The 14,222-nt window shown below is 59.9% G+C and overlaps 4 protein-coding genes across 4 annotated transcripts; 2 read left to right on the top strand and 2 right to left on the bottom strand.

Annotated features, from left to right (window-relative positions):
* The first annotated feature begins 1,491 nt into the window (after positions 1-1,491).
* On the top strand, positions 1,492-5,027 carry FA10DRAFT_94604 (hypothetical protein). Its single transcript, XM_025525799.1, has 3 exons — positions 1,492-1,533; positions 1,601-4,565; positions 4,886-5,027. Exons 2-3 carry the CDS (start codon positions 1,826-1,828, stop codon positions 4,918-4,920), a joined length of 2,775 nt encoding a protein of 924 aa, XP_025379719.1. The 5' UTR covers positions 1,492-1,533; positions 1,601-1,825; the 3' UTR covers positions 4,921-5,027.
* Positions 5,028-5,980: 953 nt separating this feature from the next.
* FA10DRAFT_266261 (putative CUP5-proteolipid subunit of the vacuolar H(+)-ATPase V0 sector) lies at positions 5,981-7,063 on the top strand. The gene is made up of 5 exons (XM_025521424.1): positions 5,981-6,047; positions 6,126-6,193; positions 6,274-6,615; positions 6,693-6,785; positions 6,851-7,063. The coding sequence occupies exons 2-5, from the start codon at positions 6,131-6,133 to the stop codon at positions 6,863-6,865; spliced, it is 513 nt and encodes a 170-aa protein (XP_025379718.1). The 5' UTR covers positions 5,981-6,047; positions 6,126-6,130; the 3' UTR covers positions 6,866-7,063.
* FA10DRAFT_300990 (S-adenosyl-L-methionine-dependent methyltransferase) lies at positions 6,930-9,365 on the bottom strand (the record flags this gene model as incomplete). Its single annotated transcript, XM_025524911.1, has 2 exons — positions 6,930-8,161; positions 8,223-9,365. 2 exons carry the CDS (start codon positions 9,363-9,365, stop codon positions 7,229-7,231), a joined length of 2,076 nt encoding a protein of 691 aa, XP_025379717.1. The 3' UTR covers positions 6,930-7,228.
* Positions 9,366-11,281: 1,916 nt separating this feature from the next.
* Positions 11,282-12,142, bottom strand: FA10DRAFT_220234 (kinase-like protein; the record flags this gene model as incomplete). Its single annotated transcript, XM_025518542.1, has 1 exon — positions 11,282-12,142. A coding segment is annotated over one exon (861 nt), but the record flags the coding sequence as incomplete, so codon positions are not given.
* Between the last annotated feature and the right edge of the window lie 2,080 nt (positions 12,143-14,222).

Here is a 14,222-nt window from a genome sequence, read left to right as displayed (position 1 = left end):
AACGAGCAAGCATGGGAAGCATGACGGCTACTTCTACAAAGAGAGGCTGGGACCGGACCCCTCGACGCCAGAACATTCGTCATTGATTTGCCAATATTTGCTCTAGCTGCGAAAAGAGCAAGCGGGTAGAAGCCCAGAGCTCATCGAACTACGAAATACTAAAGTAGCAGCTAATATTCCTGCTAAGGTGGAGTGGGGAACGGGCGTGCCTTGTGTTCCTTTAAGGCTGCCGTGCCTGAGCGTGCAGCGTGCCCTGCTCCAGCTCGCGCACCTAGCCAGTCTTCTGGGCAACCTTAAGCAGGCGGGTGTCGAATCGTCCCGGAAGGGAAGGAGCGAAATTGGCCTTAATTCCTCTTTTGTTTTTTTAAATTACCCACCATCGACCACGTTGGAAGACCAGTTAATCGACACTGTTTGTTTATTAGAGGAAAAACAAATCAGTAAGAAGAAGAGAAAGAGAAAGAAAAAACAAAAAAACGACGCCCTCTGCTCCACTGCTGTGTCGATGGGACGGGCTTCAATTTTTCATTAAATTTTCGAGCTCCTATCGGCTGGCGCTAAGGGAAAGAGGCAGGCAAAACAAGGGAACCGGAGCACAAGGCGTAACATCGGCCGCAACTGAGGGGACAGCTAGTAGTAGTAGTAGCACCGCGAAGGCCTTCCATCATCGTCCCCTCCGTCCAAAATTCCGACCTCGCGGTCGCCTCTCTCTCACCCTCTCATTCATTCGCCACCAAAGGTAGCGGCACACACACTCGTTTAGTTTCAATTTCTTGTCTCGCTTCTTCGCTCCCTTGTGCTCTCGATTTCTCTCTCGTCTGGCTCCGATCTCGGCCCTTCCTCTCTCCGACCGCGTGCTCGGTCCTGTCGCTCTCGCCATCTGCCAGCAGCGGAGCAAAGCACACACTTTTGATAGTGTTCAGACTGGCCCGCCGCGTGGATCGCTGCGCTTCCGTGCAAACGTTCCGTCTTCGTCCATAGCTCCGTCCCACTCGCTCCTCTCTCTTTCTCTCTCTCTCCTCTTACTCGTTGGAAAAAGGGGGTCGCCGACGTCGGACCACGACTTGGACGCCTACAGGAAATGTGAGTAGCAGAAAGGACGTGCCCAGCCGTCGGCTCTTGTGAGGCCTGTCTTGGCAGGATCCGGGAGGGCGGAGAAAAAGTGGGAGAAGAAGAAGGATGAACCGTGGCAACGGCGGAGGCGGCGGCAGCGGCAGCGGCGGCGGAGCGGGGAGGTTGGTGCAGCGTGATCAACACAGCGGCGGCGCGTTTCTCTCGCTGGACGTTTGTCCTCTTGTTGTTCTTTATAAAAGGACAGCGTGGTGCGGCGTGCACTCGAGGGTAGACGGACAGGACCTTTTTCATTCTCCGGCTTGGGATCTTAGCAGCGGCGGGCTGACACAATGTGCTCCCTTGTTCCTAGCCAGTCAAGCGAGAACGAAGAAAGGGAGGTCCACATCCTCGTCTCCTCTCTTTCTCTCTCTCTCTTTCCGTGTGTAGGCGCAGCTGCGTCTAGGAGATTCGCGTCTCTCAGTGAGTCGATAAGCGCATGCATGTTGTGTCCTCTTTTCTCTTGTGTGCTGACAAGATGGTCGTCCAGCTCCCCCTTCTCCTTCTCTCTTCCTCTCCCCCTCCCTTCCCTCTTCCCTCTCTCTCTCCCTCTCCCTTTCCCCCACCTTTCCACCCAACTCACACCACCACGTTCATTTTTTACCCGCTCCTTCCTCTCCTCTCTCTCTCATCTTCTCTTTCTCTCTCTCTCTCTCTCTTCTGTCTCCTCGTCTCTTTCTCTGCCGCCGGCAACAACAAAGGTCACCAGCCGGCGATGCAGTTCAAATCGACCCAGCTCATCGCCTTTGTCGCCCTCTCGCTGAGCCTCTTGGCGACGGCGACCGAGGCCGACGCCTACCATGTCGGGCGAGCAATCGCACCTGACAGCCTGACCGGCCGCGGCATGGCGCCGACGAAGCGGTTGGGCGACGTGCTCCAGCCTCGACTCGTCAGTGAGTCACGGGGTCTTGTTGGGGATGCCATCAACAAGGTCACGGGAGGCAGTGGCAGCAGCGACAAGTCTCAAGACAATTCGCAAGACAAGTCGCAGGATGACAGCCAGAAGAAGGGGGGGAGCGACGACGACGACAAGGAGCAGGGTGGCATCACCAGCAAGCAGGGCAAGGACAGCGACAGCAGCCAAAAGCAGCAGAGCAAGGGCGATGACGATCAGTCCAAGCAAAAGGGCTCATCGCAGGACAGCAGCGACTCGAGCAAGAGCGAGAATGGGAACACAGGAAAGAAGCAGGACAGCAACTCGAGCTCGGACGACAGCCAGAACCAGAACAAGGGTAAAGACTCGAGCTCGAGCGACAACCAGGGTCAGAGTCAGGACCAGAACAAGGACAAGAACATTGGCAACGAACCAGCCGGCCAGACGGTCCATGCCCTCGGCAGCGGCACCGACGACCAGAGCCAGGACAAGACGAGCCAAAGGAACAAGAGCCAAGACAACAAGAGCCAGGACCAGAACAGCGACAGTGGCAATGGCAATGGCAACGACGACAAGTCACAGGGCGGTCTTGGCAGCGCGCTTGGTGGCATCGTCAACAACGTCGGCCACAACCTCGGCGACGGTCTCAAGCAGATTGGCGGCGGCCTTGGCGACGGTGCCAACGAGATCGGCAAGAGCATCGGCAAGGGCCTGGGCCAGGCTGTGGACCCTAGCCAGGGTGCACTCAAGGGCATCAGCACCATTATTGGGGGCGACAAGAGCAGTGACGATGACGATGGCAAGTCCAATGGCCAGGACCAGGACCAGGACAGCAAGGACGGTAAGAAAAGCCAGAAGCAGGACCAGGGCAGCAAAGACAGCCAAGACGACGACAACGAGACTGGCGGCCTTCTTGGTGGCCTCGGCACCGTTCTTCACGGTCAAGACGGTAACAGGCAACAGCAACAACAACAACAACAGCAGCAGCAGCAGCAGCAGTCTGACAGTGGCAGCAAGAAGAGCAGCGACAGTGACAACCAGAGCAACAACGGCGACGACGACACCGGCGACAATGGCGGTCTTCTTGGTGGCGTAGGTGCCGTCCTTGGAGGTGGCCAGCACAAGAGCGACTCGTCGTCATCATCTTCTTCCTCTGCCGCGCCTTCACGCCAGTCTGGCTCGCAGCAGCAGGACGGCAAGAGCGACCACGATGGCAGCGATGACAACGACAGCCAGGACAACGGTGGTCTCCTCGGTGGCGTCGCCGGTGGCCTCGGCGGTGCTGTCGACGGACTCGGTCAGGGCGTCAAGGGCGTCGTCGGCGGCTCGTCTGCCCAAGACGGCAACAAGGACAAGGACTCCTCGTCCTCGTCGGGCAGCAGCAATGGGTCAAAAGGCAGTGGGTCCAGCAACAGCAACGACAACAGCGACAGCAACAACAGCAATGACGGCGAGAGCGGTGGCCTCATCGGTGGCGTCACCGGCATCCTGGGCGGCACCGGTTCCTCCAGCGGCTCCTCGGGCTCGAGCAGCAGCGGCTCTCACAGCGGCAGTGGCAACAGCCACAGCAACAAGGGAGGCAGCAGCGACGACGACGGCAGTGACAGCAGCGGCGGCCTGCTCGGTGCCGTTGGTGGCATCCTGGGTGTCGGTCATCACCAGTCAAGCAGCAGCTCCGGCAGCAGTAGCAGCGGTGCTTCGGCGAGCAGCGGCAGCGGCAGTAGCGGCAGCAGCAACGGAGGCGATGACAGCCAGGGCGGCCTTGGCGGCATCATTGGCGGCATTGGCAGCGGCATCGGCCACGTTCTCGGTGGCGGCGACAGCAGCAGCACTTCTGCGGGCCAGGGAGACCAGGGCAGCGGCACTGTCACGCCAACGCCCACCCAGGGCCACCAGCAGGACGACGAGGGGAGCAGCAAGGACAAGTCTGGCTCTTCGTCGGGCGGCGCCATTGATGATGGCGACGGACAGCTGCACGGCACCCTCACCGCCACTCTCCCCAGTTTGACCACCCCCACGCCGGGAAGCAACAACGGCGACAAAAACGGCAGCGGTGGTGCCTCTGCGACCGCTTCGAACACCGACGGGGGCGACGATGGCAAGGCGTTCGGCTATGCAGACACTCGCAGCCTCATTATGCCCTCGCAGACGCCCACGGCCGGCTCAGAGTGGAGCCAGTCGTCGGACCCAGCGTCGACGGCATCATCGGGCGGCACCGCTGCAGCACCGCAGTACCCGTCGTCGATTGTGCCCAACAACGTGCTTGCCTCGCAGCCACCCAACACGACTTCGATTGCCATTCTCTACAAGCCCATCCTTTCGTGGATCTTCCTCGCCAGGTCGCCCGACACGGTGGCCCAGGTGTTTGCCTTTATGCCCACCATCATCAGCGACGCCCTCGACATCCAGCCGGCCGATGTGACGACGGTGAGGCTGCAGGCCTACTACAATTCGTCGAACCACGACGAGAATTTGGCCAACTCGCTCTACATGGCCTACATTCCCGACCCCAAGGCCACGCTGCTCCAGGGCATGGTCAAGGACCAGCCCAACTCGCTCTTCTACACCAAGCCCGCCAACAATGCCGCCAAGGAGCTCGTCAACAACGTAGATGCCAGCTTTGACATTCTCAGCTACAGTGGCTACACGCCCACGACGAACGCCCGACAGGACTCGCAGACATACAATGGCGACGACAAGGCCACGCTGCGAAATGCACTCATCGGCGTTGGCTCGGCCCTGGGCGCATGCATCGTCGCCTTTATCGGCTGGAGGCTGTGGAAGAGACAGAAGAAGCAAAGGAGCAGCGCACCCTCGGCAGCCTATGCTGGCGGTGCAGCAGGCCGGAACAGGAGGATGCGCGACAGCGGCGGCCACACCATCCGGTCCTTTGGCGGCAACAATCTCCGCGAGACGTGGGCGCCCAGCATTCATGAACAGGAGCGCGTTCTCCACGGTCAACTCGCAGAGACCTGGGACCATGCCGAAGGGCCTGTCACGACAACGGCCTTTAGCAGGTCGGCCGGCAGCCCTGACAGGACTCCCTTCGACGACGCTGACGACGACGCAGACAACTTTGTCTACGCGCGCAGCCACTTCAGCAACGGTCAGGGCCCCTTCTCGGATGCGTTTGGCGCGCCCTTGTACGACATGCGGGCAAGCCGGGAGACGGAGCGGTCCAATAGCACCGGAGGAAGCGGTGGTCCACAGCCTCAGTCGGCGGCCAGCTTCGCCTCGGGACTGACCGAGTCGCAGCGCATCCAGCAAGAGTACATTGATGCCCACGCTGGGTCACACATGCCTCTGAGCCCGACATCGGCCATTGCGGCAAGCTACCAGGAGAACTACGATGCGCCGATGCAATACACCTCGAGCCATCAGTATGGGCCCAGAGCAGCCGACAACCGGCGGAAGAGGACAAGCAGGGGAAGCACAATCACCACCGACAGCATCGGCAGGCCTGAGATGAGGTCAAATTCGATGCTGTTCTGATGGCTTCTCCTCGCACCCTCCTCTTTACCAATCAGGGATCTTCTCTTTTGCTTGCGCCGTCTTCTCATCCATCCCGATCATACCCATTTCTCTCTCTCACTCAATCTCTCTTCGCTTTCTCAGTAGATCTCAGTTAGTCAGCCCTGGGCAGCGCCCGCACCAACCACAAACCACAGTCCTTTCCCCGTTCCTCCGACTACATCTTCAAAAGTCGTTCAGATGTTCATCCGTGGTCTTTTCCCTTTTCCCTTGCATCTTCTGCGATGGGAGGGACATAACAATGCAATGGTCTTTTTCTCCTGTTCTCTGCATTCGCTCGGCCTTACCTTGGCTTTAGAGGCACGTTTGAGTGAGAAGTGATGGCGGCGAGAAGGATGTCGAGAAGAGGCACGTGTGAAAGTGACAGAAAATGACCCTCGCAGAACAACGTGGCTTTCCAAGGACACGTGTTTCGCGAAGGCCACTCAGGAGGTGCGTTGGTCGGCGCTGGCCGCGACTTACTTCACACCCTCGGATCGGCGCCTTCCTCTTGCTCTCGCTCCTTGATCTTTTCCAGACCAATCCTCTCAAGGTGAGCACTCGCTCGTGAGCCATTCCTCTCTCTGGGAGACTGAAAACTGACCAGGTCGCTGATCTCTCGCCACTGCAGACACCATGTCCGCCGCCGACATCAACTTTGAGCTGTGCCCCGTCTACGCGCCCTTCTTCGGCGCCATGGTGAGTCCTGCCCCTCTTCTCGTGCTCCTCTGTAATCGTGCGAGCAGAGCCATGCTCACATCGAGCTGTCTCATCAATAGGGCTGCACGGCTGCCATCGTCTTTACGTGCCTCGGCGCTTCGTACGGCACGTCAAAGTCGGGCGTCGGTATCAGCGCCATGGGTGTCCTTCGACCGGACCTGCTCATCAAGTGCATCGTCCCCGTCATCATGGCTGGTATCATTGCCATTTACGGTCTCGTCGTCAGTGTCCTCATCTCCTCGGACATCAAGACGCCCATGAGCCTCTACGCCGGCTTCATCCAGCTCGGCGCCGGGCTCAGCGTCGGCCTTGCCGGTCTCGCTGCCGGCTTCGCAATCGGGATCGTCGGTGATGCCGGTGTCAGGGGTACCGCACAGCAGCCGAGGCTCTTCATTGGAATGGTGAGCTAATTTTGTTAGATCGCTTTGGAGCGATGAGGGCGGGAGAGCTGACAGTAAGAGGCGATGCTGCGCACCAGATTCTCATTCTCATTTTCGCGGAAGTCCTTGGTCTGTACGGACTCATTGTTGCCCTGATTCTCAACACGAGGACCCAGGACGACCGATTCGGGGTAAGTGACTCTCTGCCTCGCATTAGCACTAGAATAGGAGAAAGCTGATAGATGTCCTTCTACAGTGCATGCTCCAGTAAAAGGAACGAGCGAAATGGAAAGGGTCCCATGACTCGCGCCCGATCAGTTCACCTCGCACCACTCTTTTTTCGGCCATCTTACACTCGACGACTCCTTCTCATCCCTGGGACTTGGAGAGGGAGGTCGTCGAGCAAGACACAAACACACGCATCGCCAAGCAAAGGTACCAACCAATCGAAACCGCCACCCGTATCGTTCTTCTCTATACTCAACTCCCAATGACGATGCAATTTGCTGATGGATGAGGGAGCAAGGGGGATCATGGCTGCGATCGAAATTATTTGTATGTGAGGGTTGTGGTCCGCTGAGTGCTGCTGTGGGGACCCGAGATGAGCTGCCAGGGGAGAAAGGGTTGCGCGTTATTACAGCTGCATCGTCTGGAGATGGTCCCTCGTCGCAGCTTTGACGATCTCCTCGCCAAGCGCCTTGGCCAGAGGGACTGGGACCGCGTTCCCAATTTGTCTATGAGCCTCCTTCGCCTTGCCATTCTCGCTTGTCGACGCAGCGGCGTGGAAGAAGACGTCATCTGGGAACCCTTGTGCCCTCGCGCACTCACGTATTGTCACGACCCTGTTCTGCTGAGGGTGTATAATCCTGCCCTGGACCGACTGCAGCTTTATGGAAGTCATCACGGTGTCAAAGTGACCCTGCGGATCCAGTCGCCGGAACCAGTTTTTGCGATCGATGAAGCCCCTGTTGTCAAGGGCTCCATGCAGGGCGAGACGCGGGACCGAGTCCAGGATCAAGTAGTTGTACTTGGACTCTGGAGGGATGTGTGCGACTCGCTCCTGGTTGATTGACGAGACCGTTACGGTGTGGTGCTGCGCAACAGTGACCGCGTCGCGACGGACCAGCGCCTGGTATGAGTTTCTGGGTGGACATGCGTACGCCCTCGACGAGCTGGCCGGAGGTGAACGGCTATCTTTGGCCCAGTCGAATGGCGGAAGATCGGAGATAGCCTCGTCGACACTCAGCGCAGGGTACCTTGCGCAAGATCCCTTCTTGAAGACGTGCAACGGCGCAGGCAGCTCGGCAATGGAGACCGCTCTCCCTTCCGTTGACTTTATTGTTGCGAGAAAGATGACCCTCTCGCGGGACTGGGGGACACCAAATTGGCCAGCCTGCAGTTGTCCAATTCGGACATCGTAGCCCAGAAGCTGGAGCGTATGGACGATGAGTCGCGCATAGCCCAGTGGGTTTCGGTCAAAGGAGGCTGTGGGCGACTGCTTCGACAAGATGCCGTTGACATTCTCAATGACGACGAAGCGAGGACGAAGCAAGTCCACATATGAGAGCTGCGGTCAGAGCTGTCATTATTAGTCCGTTGAGCAGTTGGAAGGGAGAAAGGTAGCGTACCACGGTACAGATGAGGAGGTTGAGGTCTGAACGCCCATCGTGCCTCTTCCCCCTTGTCGTTGCCCTTGTGAAGCCTTGGCATGGAGGCCCCGCAGCAATGACGTCGACCTCACCCCGCCTGGGTAATATGCTTCGGTGCTCTTCCTTGAGGAGCTCATTTGCATCTTGCTGCAGGATAAGAGCTTCGGGCGAATGTGCCGCAAAGGTTCGACAGGCCGCCTCATCGTCATCGATGGCCCACTTTGTCTTGATTTTGTCTGTTTGCTCGAGACCTAGCGAGAAGCCTCCGGCGCCGCAAAACAGATCCAGACAGGACAGGGTAGGCATTGAGCTTCGCGCAAGTGCGAGTTGTGCTCGATGAGCTTGGCAGATTTTGCATTGTCTTTCGATCACGTCTGGCGTCCAGAAATCGGCGTGCTCGTTGTCAATAGTAGCCGATCGAGAGGAGACGACAACATTGCAGCGGCCTGCGATCGACCATTGCGGCTTGAGAACAAATACCGCGTCGCTGTCGACGAGCTTGCGGTGGTCCACAAACATGTTTTCGCCGCCATCGTCGCCGCATAGCTGTCGCTTGTAGAAACGGAGCTTGACTTGAATGGGGAGCCTCTCCTCTGCTTTGTTTGTGTTAGATGATGACGACGGTGATGCTTGAGAACCAGACGGCCACAGTGCAATCTCTACCACCTGTGCCACGCGAAACAACCCTTCCTTCCCCTCCTTACTTGTTCTTCCCTCATCAATGAGGACAAAGTCCCAGAGGTGATAGACGGTCCCGTCTTTCATAGTGATGCTCGACGTGCATCCCTGCTTGCGCCGGATGCTCCACGTCTTCAGCGCAGATCTCGCCTTTGCTCCCTCAGCTCCAGCGTCGGCATGAGCGAGCGCGAGAATTTCATCGACGGACGGGAGCGCGACGTCGCGCACCCGTCGAAGCACTTCGGACGCGATGGGCAACTTGTTCGTTGTGGCGCCCTTGATGCCAAAGTGGCGCTTCAGAATCGCCGCGACGAGCGGCGTGAGGACCGTCTTGTTTGAACTTGGAGGAGACGAGGCCTGGGACGGAGGTCGAGAGGAGGAGGACGAAGAAGAAGGTGGGCGTGATGTGGTCGAGAACCGATGCTGGGATCTGATAGGCGGCATGATGGTGATGACTGGTTCAAGTAGTAAGGGGCCTTTCCGGTGAAGGTTAGGAACAAGAGCTTGCCTGCAGATAGAGGGGGACAGAGGAGAAGGTGCAGCATTGCTTCTTCAAGCAAAGCGGGCTCACGCCTTGTCGCACCCACCACCTCCGTCTTGTCTCGGAGCGATTTATCCATCTTTGGCCCGTATAGATACCGCTCAACATGAAAAACACATGACTACGTCGCAGAACAGTCTGGCATGCTCGGAATCTTTGCTTGATAAGGTGTGCTATAATACAATGGTGTGGACTCGCATTCAATTCATACCAGGACACTGCCCAAGCCTTTGGCCAGGACATCGAGACAGTTGGCCAGCTCCCTCACCGTCGTCGCCAATTCATCGTAGGTGGCCTCTCGGTTCGTCGAGACGAGGGCCCGCGTGTTGAGCGGAGGAAGCTGCAGGGGCAGTTGACCAGCAGTCGCACCAGCTGCGGCTGTCAAAGACGAAGACGACGGAGACATCGACAGCGCAGCGACGCCGTTGCTGGCGGGGGCCGAAGCGATGTTGTCCAGGGAGCCGCTGCGAGAGTGAGCGCGATCGGAGCGAGGTGAGGGAGTGTCGAGCGGAGATGCAGAGGAAGACGAAGGGGCGGATACGAGCGACAAGGGGTCAGATCCTCCGTGCTTCTGTTTGGCGTGGGCAGCTGTCAGTGCTGCCGATGATGAAGAAGGTGCTCGCTTTGAATGTTGCTGGTGGTGAGACTGAATGCTGGGAACAAGGGGCACGGCATCCATGATGGGAGCCGTAGCCAGTGGTCTCGAACGCGAGCCGCTCCTCGCTCGGGCGCCCATCATCTGGTGGGAGGAAGACGGGAGGTAAGGAGCAGCGAGCTGCTGATGAGGATTGACACGGGCAGGGGCCGAGGACTGGTGCACGTTCATGTCGCTGATGGACCGATTCATGCCCCGCCGTTGGGCACCGCTGCCGCTGCCGCTGACACTCCCACTGGTGCTGGTGCTGGCGCTGCCACGCTCCTCGGGGCCATCGATGCTCGACAGGCTGCTCTTGCCGCGCCGATGAGCGAGCGATAAGCTTCCCTTCCTTCCATGCACAGCCAGTTGCTGCTGGAGGGCAAACGTGGACGCTGGCTTGCCGTCCTCTGCGCCTTCGTGCATCTCCTCGATCGACGTCGCACTCGTCGAAGCTGTGCGTCTTCCAGTCAAGGTACCAACGCCAAACGATGAGTCTGCGCCAAACGAAGAATCGGCGGGCGCAAACGAGAGCGACTGGTCGGGCGTCGTCTGCGGGCTCAGGCTATTCTCGAGCGGCGCTCTTTCGTGTGGAGCTGAGTGTGGTGTGCTGCTGGCCAATGTGGGCGTCGTCTGTGCATCTTCGCTCTTCTCTCTGGGCGTGGAAGCACCGCCACCGCCACCGCCACCAAAGCGGAAGGGCGTGGCGCCAGTGCCCGTGAAGCTCATCTTCTCCACCGTGGGCGTTGAATTGCCTGCAGCGGAAAGCGACGGCGGCGGCTCCAGTTCTTCATCATCTCTGACAGTGGCGTGACCCGAAGAGGAAAGGCTGGGCGCAGACGTGGTCGTGGCAGCCGCAGGGGGTCGCTCTGGGGTCGGACCAGGGGGTGGAGGAGCAGGACGGACCTCGGCGCCCTGATAGGTGGGCTTGCTGTTGCCCGACGAAGGAGCATTCCTTTGGGCAGCAGCCGATTCATGCTGGAACAGACGGAGCAGGGGATGGTCCCTGGGCGGCAGCTGCGAGGGCTGCGCGGCGATTGGCCCATCGTCAAAGTCGTCAAAGGAGTGGCTGCTGAACTCCCAGCCGTCGTCGCCGTCCTTGCCGTCGAGAGCAAACGAGTCTCGCGTGTTGCCAGCCTCGTTCAGCTCGTTGGCTTCGGCACCCAGCAGGCTCATTCGCATGCCTCCGCTCTTGACCCACGCGCCGTACTGGCTGATGAGATCCTTGAGGAGCACCGTCGAAACCTTGGCCGTCGCCTTGATCCACTTGTGCTTCTGCAGCTCCTCTGCATTGGGCCGCTCGTTGGGCTCCTCGTTGAGGCACGCGGCGACAAAGTCGCGCATGGGCTGCGAGAAGCTGCCTTCGGCAGGCAGGCGTGGCGGCTTGTTCTTTGGGATGAGCATAATGACGCGCATCTGCTCCTGGTCGGCCAGCGGCGGGTTGCCCGTCACCATCTCATAGATGGTGATGCCCAGGCTCCAGATGTCAGCCCCCTGATCGTAGCTCTTTCCCTGGGTGATGACCTCGGGGGCCATCCAGTAGGGCGTGCCCACAAACGTCGTTCGCTTAGCCGACGAGGAATTAGCAAGCGAGGCAGCGACGCCAAAGTCGCACAGCAGCACCTTGCCCGTGACGGTGAGGAGGATGTTGGCGGCCTTGATGTCGCGGTGGATGATGCCCGACTTGTGCAGATAGGCCAGGGCGACGAGGGACTCGCGCACGATGACACAGGCGTACTTCTCCTGAATCGGCCCCGCATTCATGAGTGTCCTCACGCTGCCGCCCTCGGCAAAGTCCATGACGATCCACAGCTCGGCGCCCTTGAGCCAGCAGCCCCAGTAGCGCACCACGTTGCGCTGCTCTGTCTCGCGGAGCTGCGAGAGCAGGGCGACCTCGCGCTGGATGTCGCTCACATCGTCGTCAGGCGTGTCGAGATTGACAACCTTGAGGGCAACGACGGCGCCTGAAGAGTTGTGAACGCCCCTGTACACGGCACCATATGCACCCCTTCCAACCAGATTGAGGCGGCGAAAGATGGAGTTGATCGAGCCTTGCCCAGCTCCGGTTCCAGGCCCAGCTCCAGCACCTCCTGGTCCACCACCGCCGCCGCCGCCGCCGCCTCCTCCTCCCGATCCTCCTCCTCCTGATCCCCCTCCGCCAGCTGCTCCATGGCCACCCCCACCGCCTGGAGGTCCACCGGGTGGTGCGCCAGCCCCGCCGCCGCCGCCGCCAATACCACCGCCTCCGCCTCCTCCTCCTCCTCCTCCTCCTCCTCCAGCGTGTCCGTTGAGACCAAAGCCGTTGCTGCCAAGGGGTCCGCCAGCGCCCGAGCGAGGCGTCTCCCCAGGCCCACCAGCTGAGGATGCGGCCGTCGTCGTAGCCAAGGAAGTAGAGGAGGCGAGGGCATCGACAAGGGCCGTGTAGGACCGCCTGGCAAAGTTGAGCGAGGGCGACGGGGAGGGCGCAGGCGAAGGAAAGGCGGATGAGGGACCACCAAGCGAGGGCGACCGACCGTCGAAGCTCGCCTTTCGCCTCGCTGCGCCAATCAGGCTTCTGCCTGCAGCCACGACGGCGTGGGTGGCCGTCGTCGTGGCCGTGTCCAGGCTGGCCCGCCTGGGAGTAGCGCTGCTGCCGTTGCTGCTGCGCCTCCTGCTCCTCCAGGGCAAGCTTCCGCTCGACGGCGTAGCCATGGATGGTGGGCTCGGTGGTCCTCGCCGTCCAGCGACCTTTTCAAACGTGCTCGCGCCCAGATCGAGCGCCTCGGGTCGCTTCTTGGCCTTCTTCCCCAAGGAAGCCGAGGCCACGGCGACCGGCTGCTGCTGCTGTTGATGCTCCTCGTCTACAATCGAGGCTAGTCCAGCGCCCGATGTGAGCTGCTGGTGCGATCGACGGTGGAGCTTCTTTGCCAGGGGCGCCTGCCACGACGACGAGCGGAGGTTCCGGAGCGCCGACCGAGAAGAGGACGGCAAAACTGTCTCGTTGCTGGCATCACCACCTGTGTCGACTTCGTGGCGCGGGCGGAAGGAGGACAGGAGAGCCTCGGAGCTGCTCCTCGACCGGTACCTCCCCCTCGTCGGCACCGGCGTCATCATGGCTGCTGGAGGTAGCAGTGGCGGTGGGGAGGCCCTTAGTAGCGAGGCACCGGCGACACCACTATCGCCCAGGACCGTCGCTGCTGCTGATGATGATGATGACGTTGCTGCTGCTGCTGGCCCACCAACAGCAGGCGAATGCCAGAACGAGGGCGACGACAAAGACGGCGACGAGGAGAAACCTGCCGGAGCGAAGGCGGACTGTCGTTCGACCGAGGAGGAGTTCCAAGAGGTTCGGGCAGACGCGCTCCCCGCCTTTCCGTTGCCCCCCATCGAGCGCAGAGAGGGTGTCGAGGGCGGAGAGGACATGGTGAAAGAAGAGGCCGTCAAGGCGGGCGACGAGAGGTTCAGGGCACCGGCAGGCAGGTAGCCCTTGCCCGTCGATGGCGCGGGCGGCGGCGTTCGCTTGTCACCGAGCGCAGCAAGGACGGAGCGAGAGTAGAGGTAGGACTCGTGATGTTCCCTTGTGATGGTGACATCGCCCTCGCCATCATCATCATTGTCCTCAGCCTCATCGTCAACGATGAAATTGTCAAGGTTGGAGAGGTGGTATGCGGCGGGCCTGGCTACGGGTGCCACCTTGATGTGGTGTCGCACATCGTCCAAAACGACGGCAGCAGCAGCAGCAGGATGTACAGCGCCGTTGCCCCCACCGCCGCCACGCCCGTTGCCGCTGCTCGAGCGGACCCACGGCGTGCTCATCTCTCTCTCCTCTTTCTTTCTTGACTTTCAGTCGTCGTCGTGCTGCAGATGTCAAGACAGGTAGATGTCTCGGGCGAAGTCCAGGCTCGATCCAAAAAATCAACACGCCGATGTCCAAACCGGGTCTGACTAGTCTCCCAATTTAGATTCGGCCGAACAAACTAAACGTCAAGGCGCGCCTGACACCCTACGCCAACTTTTGTCAGCTAGTTTGGGCGGAAGAGAAAAGAGGTAGGGAGGAGGGTTGGGGAAAGTACAGTGCGTCGTCAGAACTGGGAACACACAATCAGCATGCAGTGAAGCAGTAGCATGATACGCCGTCGCTTGGCTG

The sequence above is a fragment of the Acaromyces ingoldii genome, assembly GCF_003144295.1.
Source record: "Acaromyces ingoldii strain MCA 4198 unplaced genomic scaffold FA10scaffold_2, whole genome shotgun sequence".
NCBI lineage: Eukaryota > Fungi > Basidiomycota > Exobasidiomycetes > Exobasidiales > Cryptobasidiaceae > Acaromyces > Acaromyces ingoldii.
The sequence above is the reverse complement of the archived record's forward strand: the minus strand, read 5'-3'. Positions and strand labels throughout refer to the sequence as shown.

Excerpts from the sequence above, each read along its gene's own strand:
- FA10DRAFT_94604 (XM_025525799.1), top strand. The coding sequence starts at position 1,826 with ATGCAGTTCAAATCGACCCAGCTCATCGCCTTTGTCGCCCTCTCGCTG. Across the intron at positions 4,566-4,885 it reads CTACACCAAGCCCGCCAACA|AATCTCCGCGAGACGTGGGC; the intron begins ATGCCGCCAAGG and ends TTTGGCGGCAAC.
- FA10DRAFT_266261 (XM_025521424.1), top strand. The coding sequence starts at position 6,131 with ATGTCCGCCGCCGACATCAACTTTGAGCTGTGCCCCGTCTACGCGCCC. Across the intron at positions 6,194-6,273 it reads CGCCCTTCTTCGGCGCCATG|GGCTGCACGGCTGCCATCGT; the intron begins GTGAGTCCTGCC and ends TCTCATCAATAG. Across the intron at positions 6,616-6,692 it reads CGAGGCTCTTCATTGGAATG|ATTCTCATTCTCATTTTCGC; the intron begins GTGAGCTAATTT and ends GCTGCGCACCAG.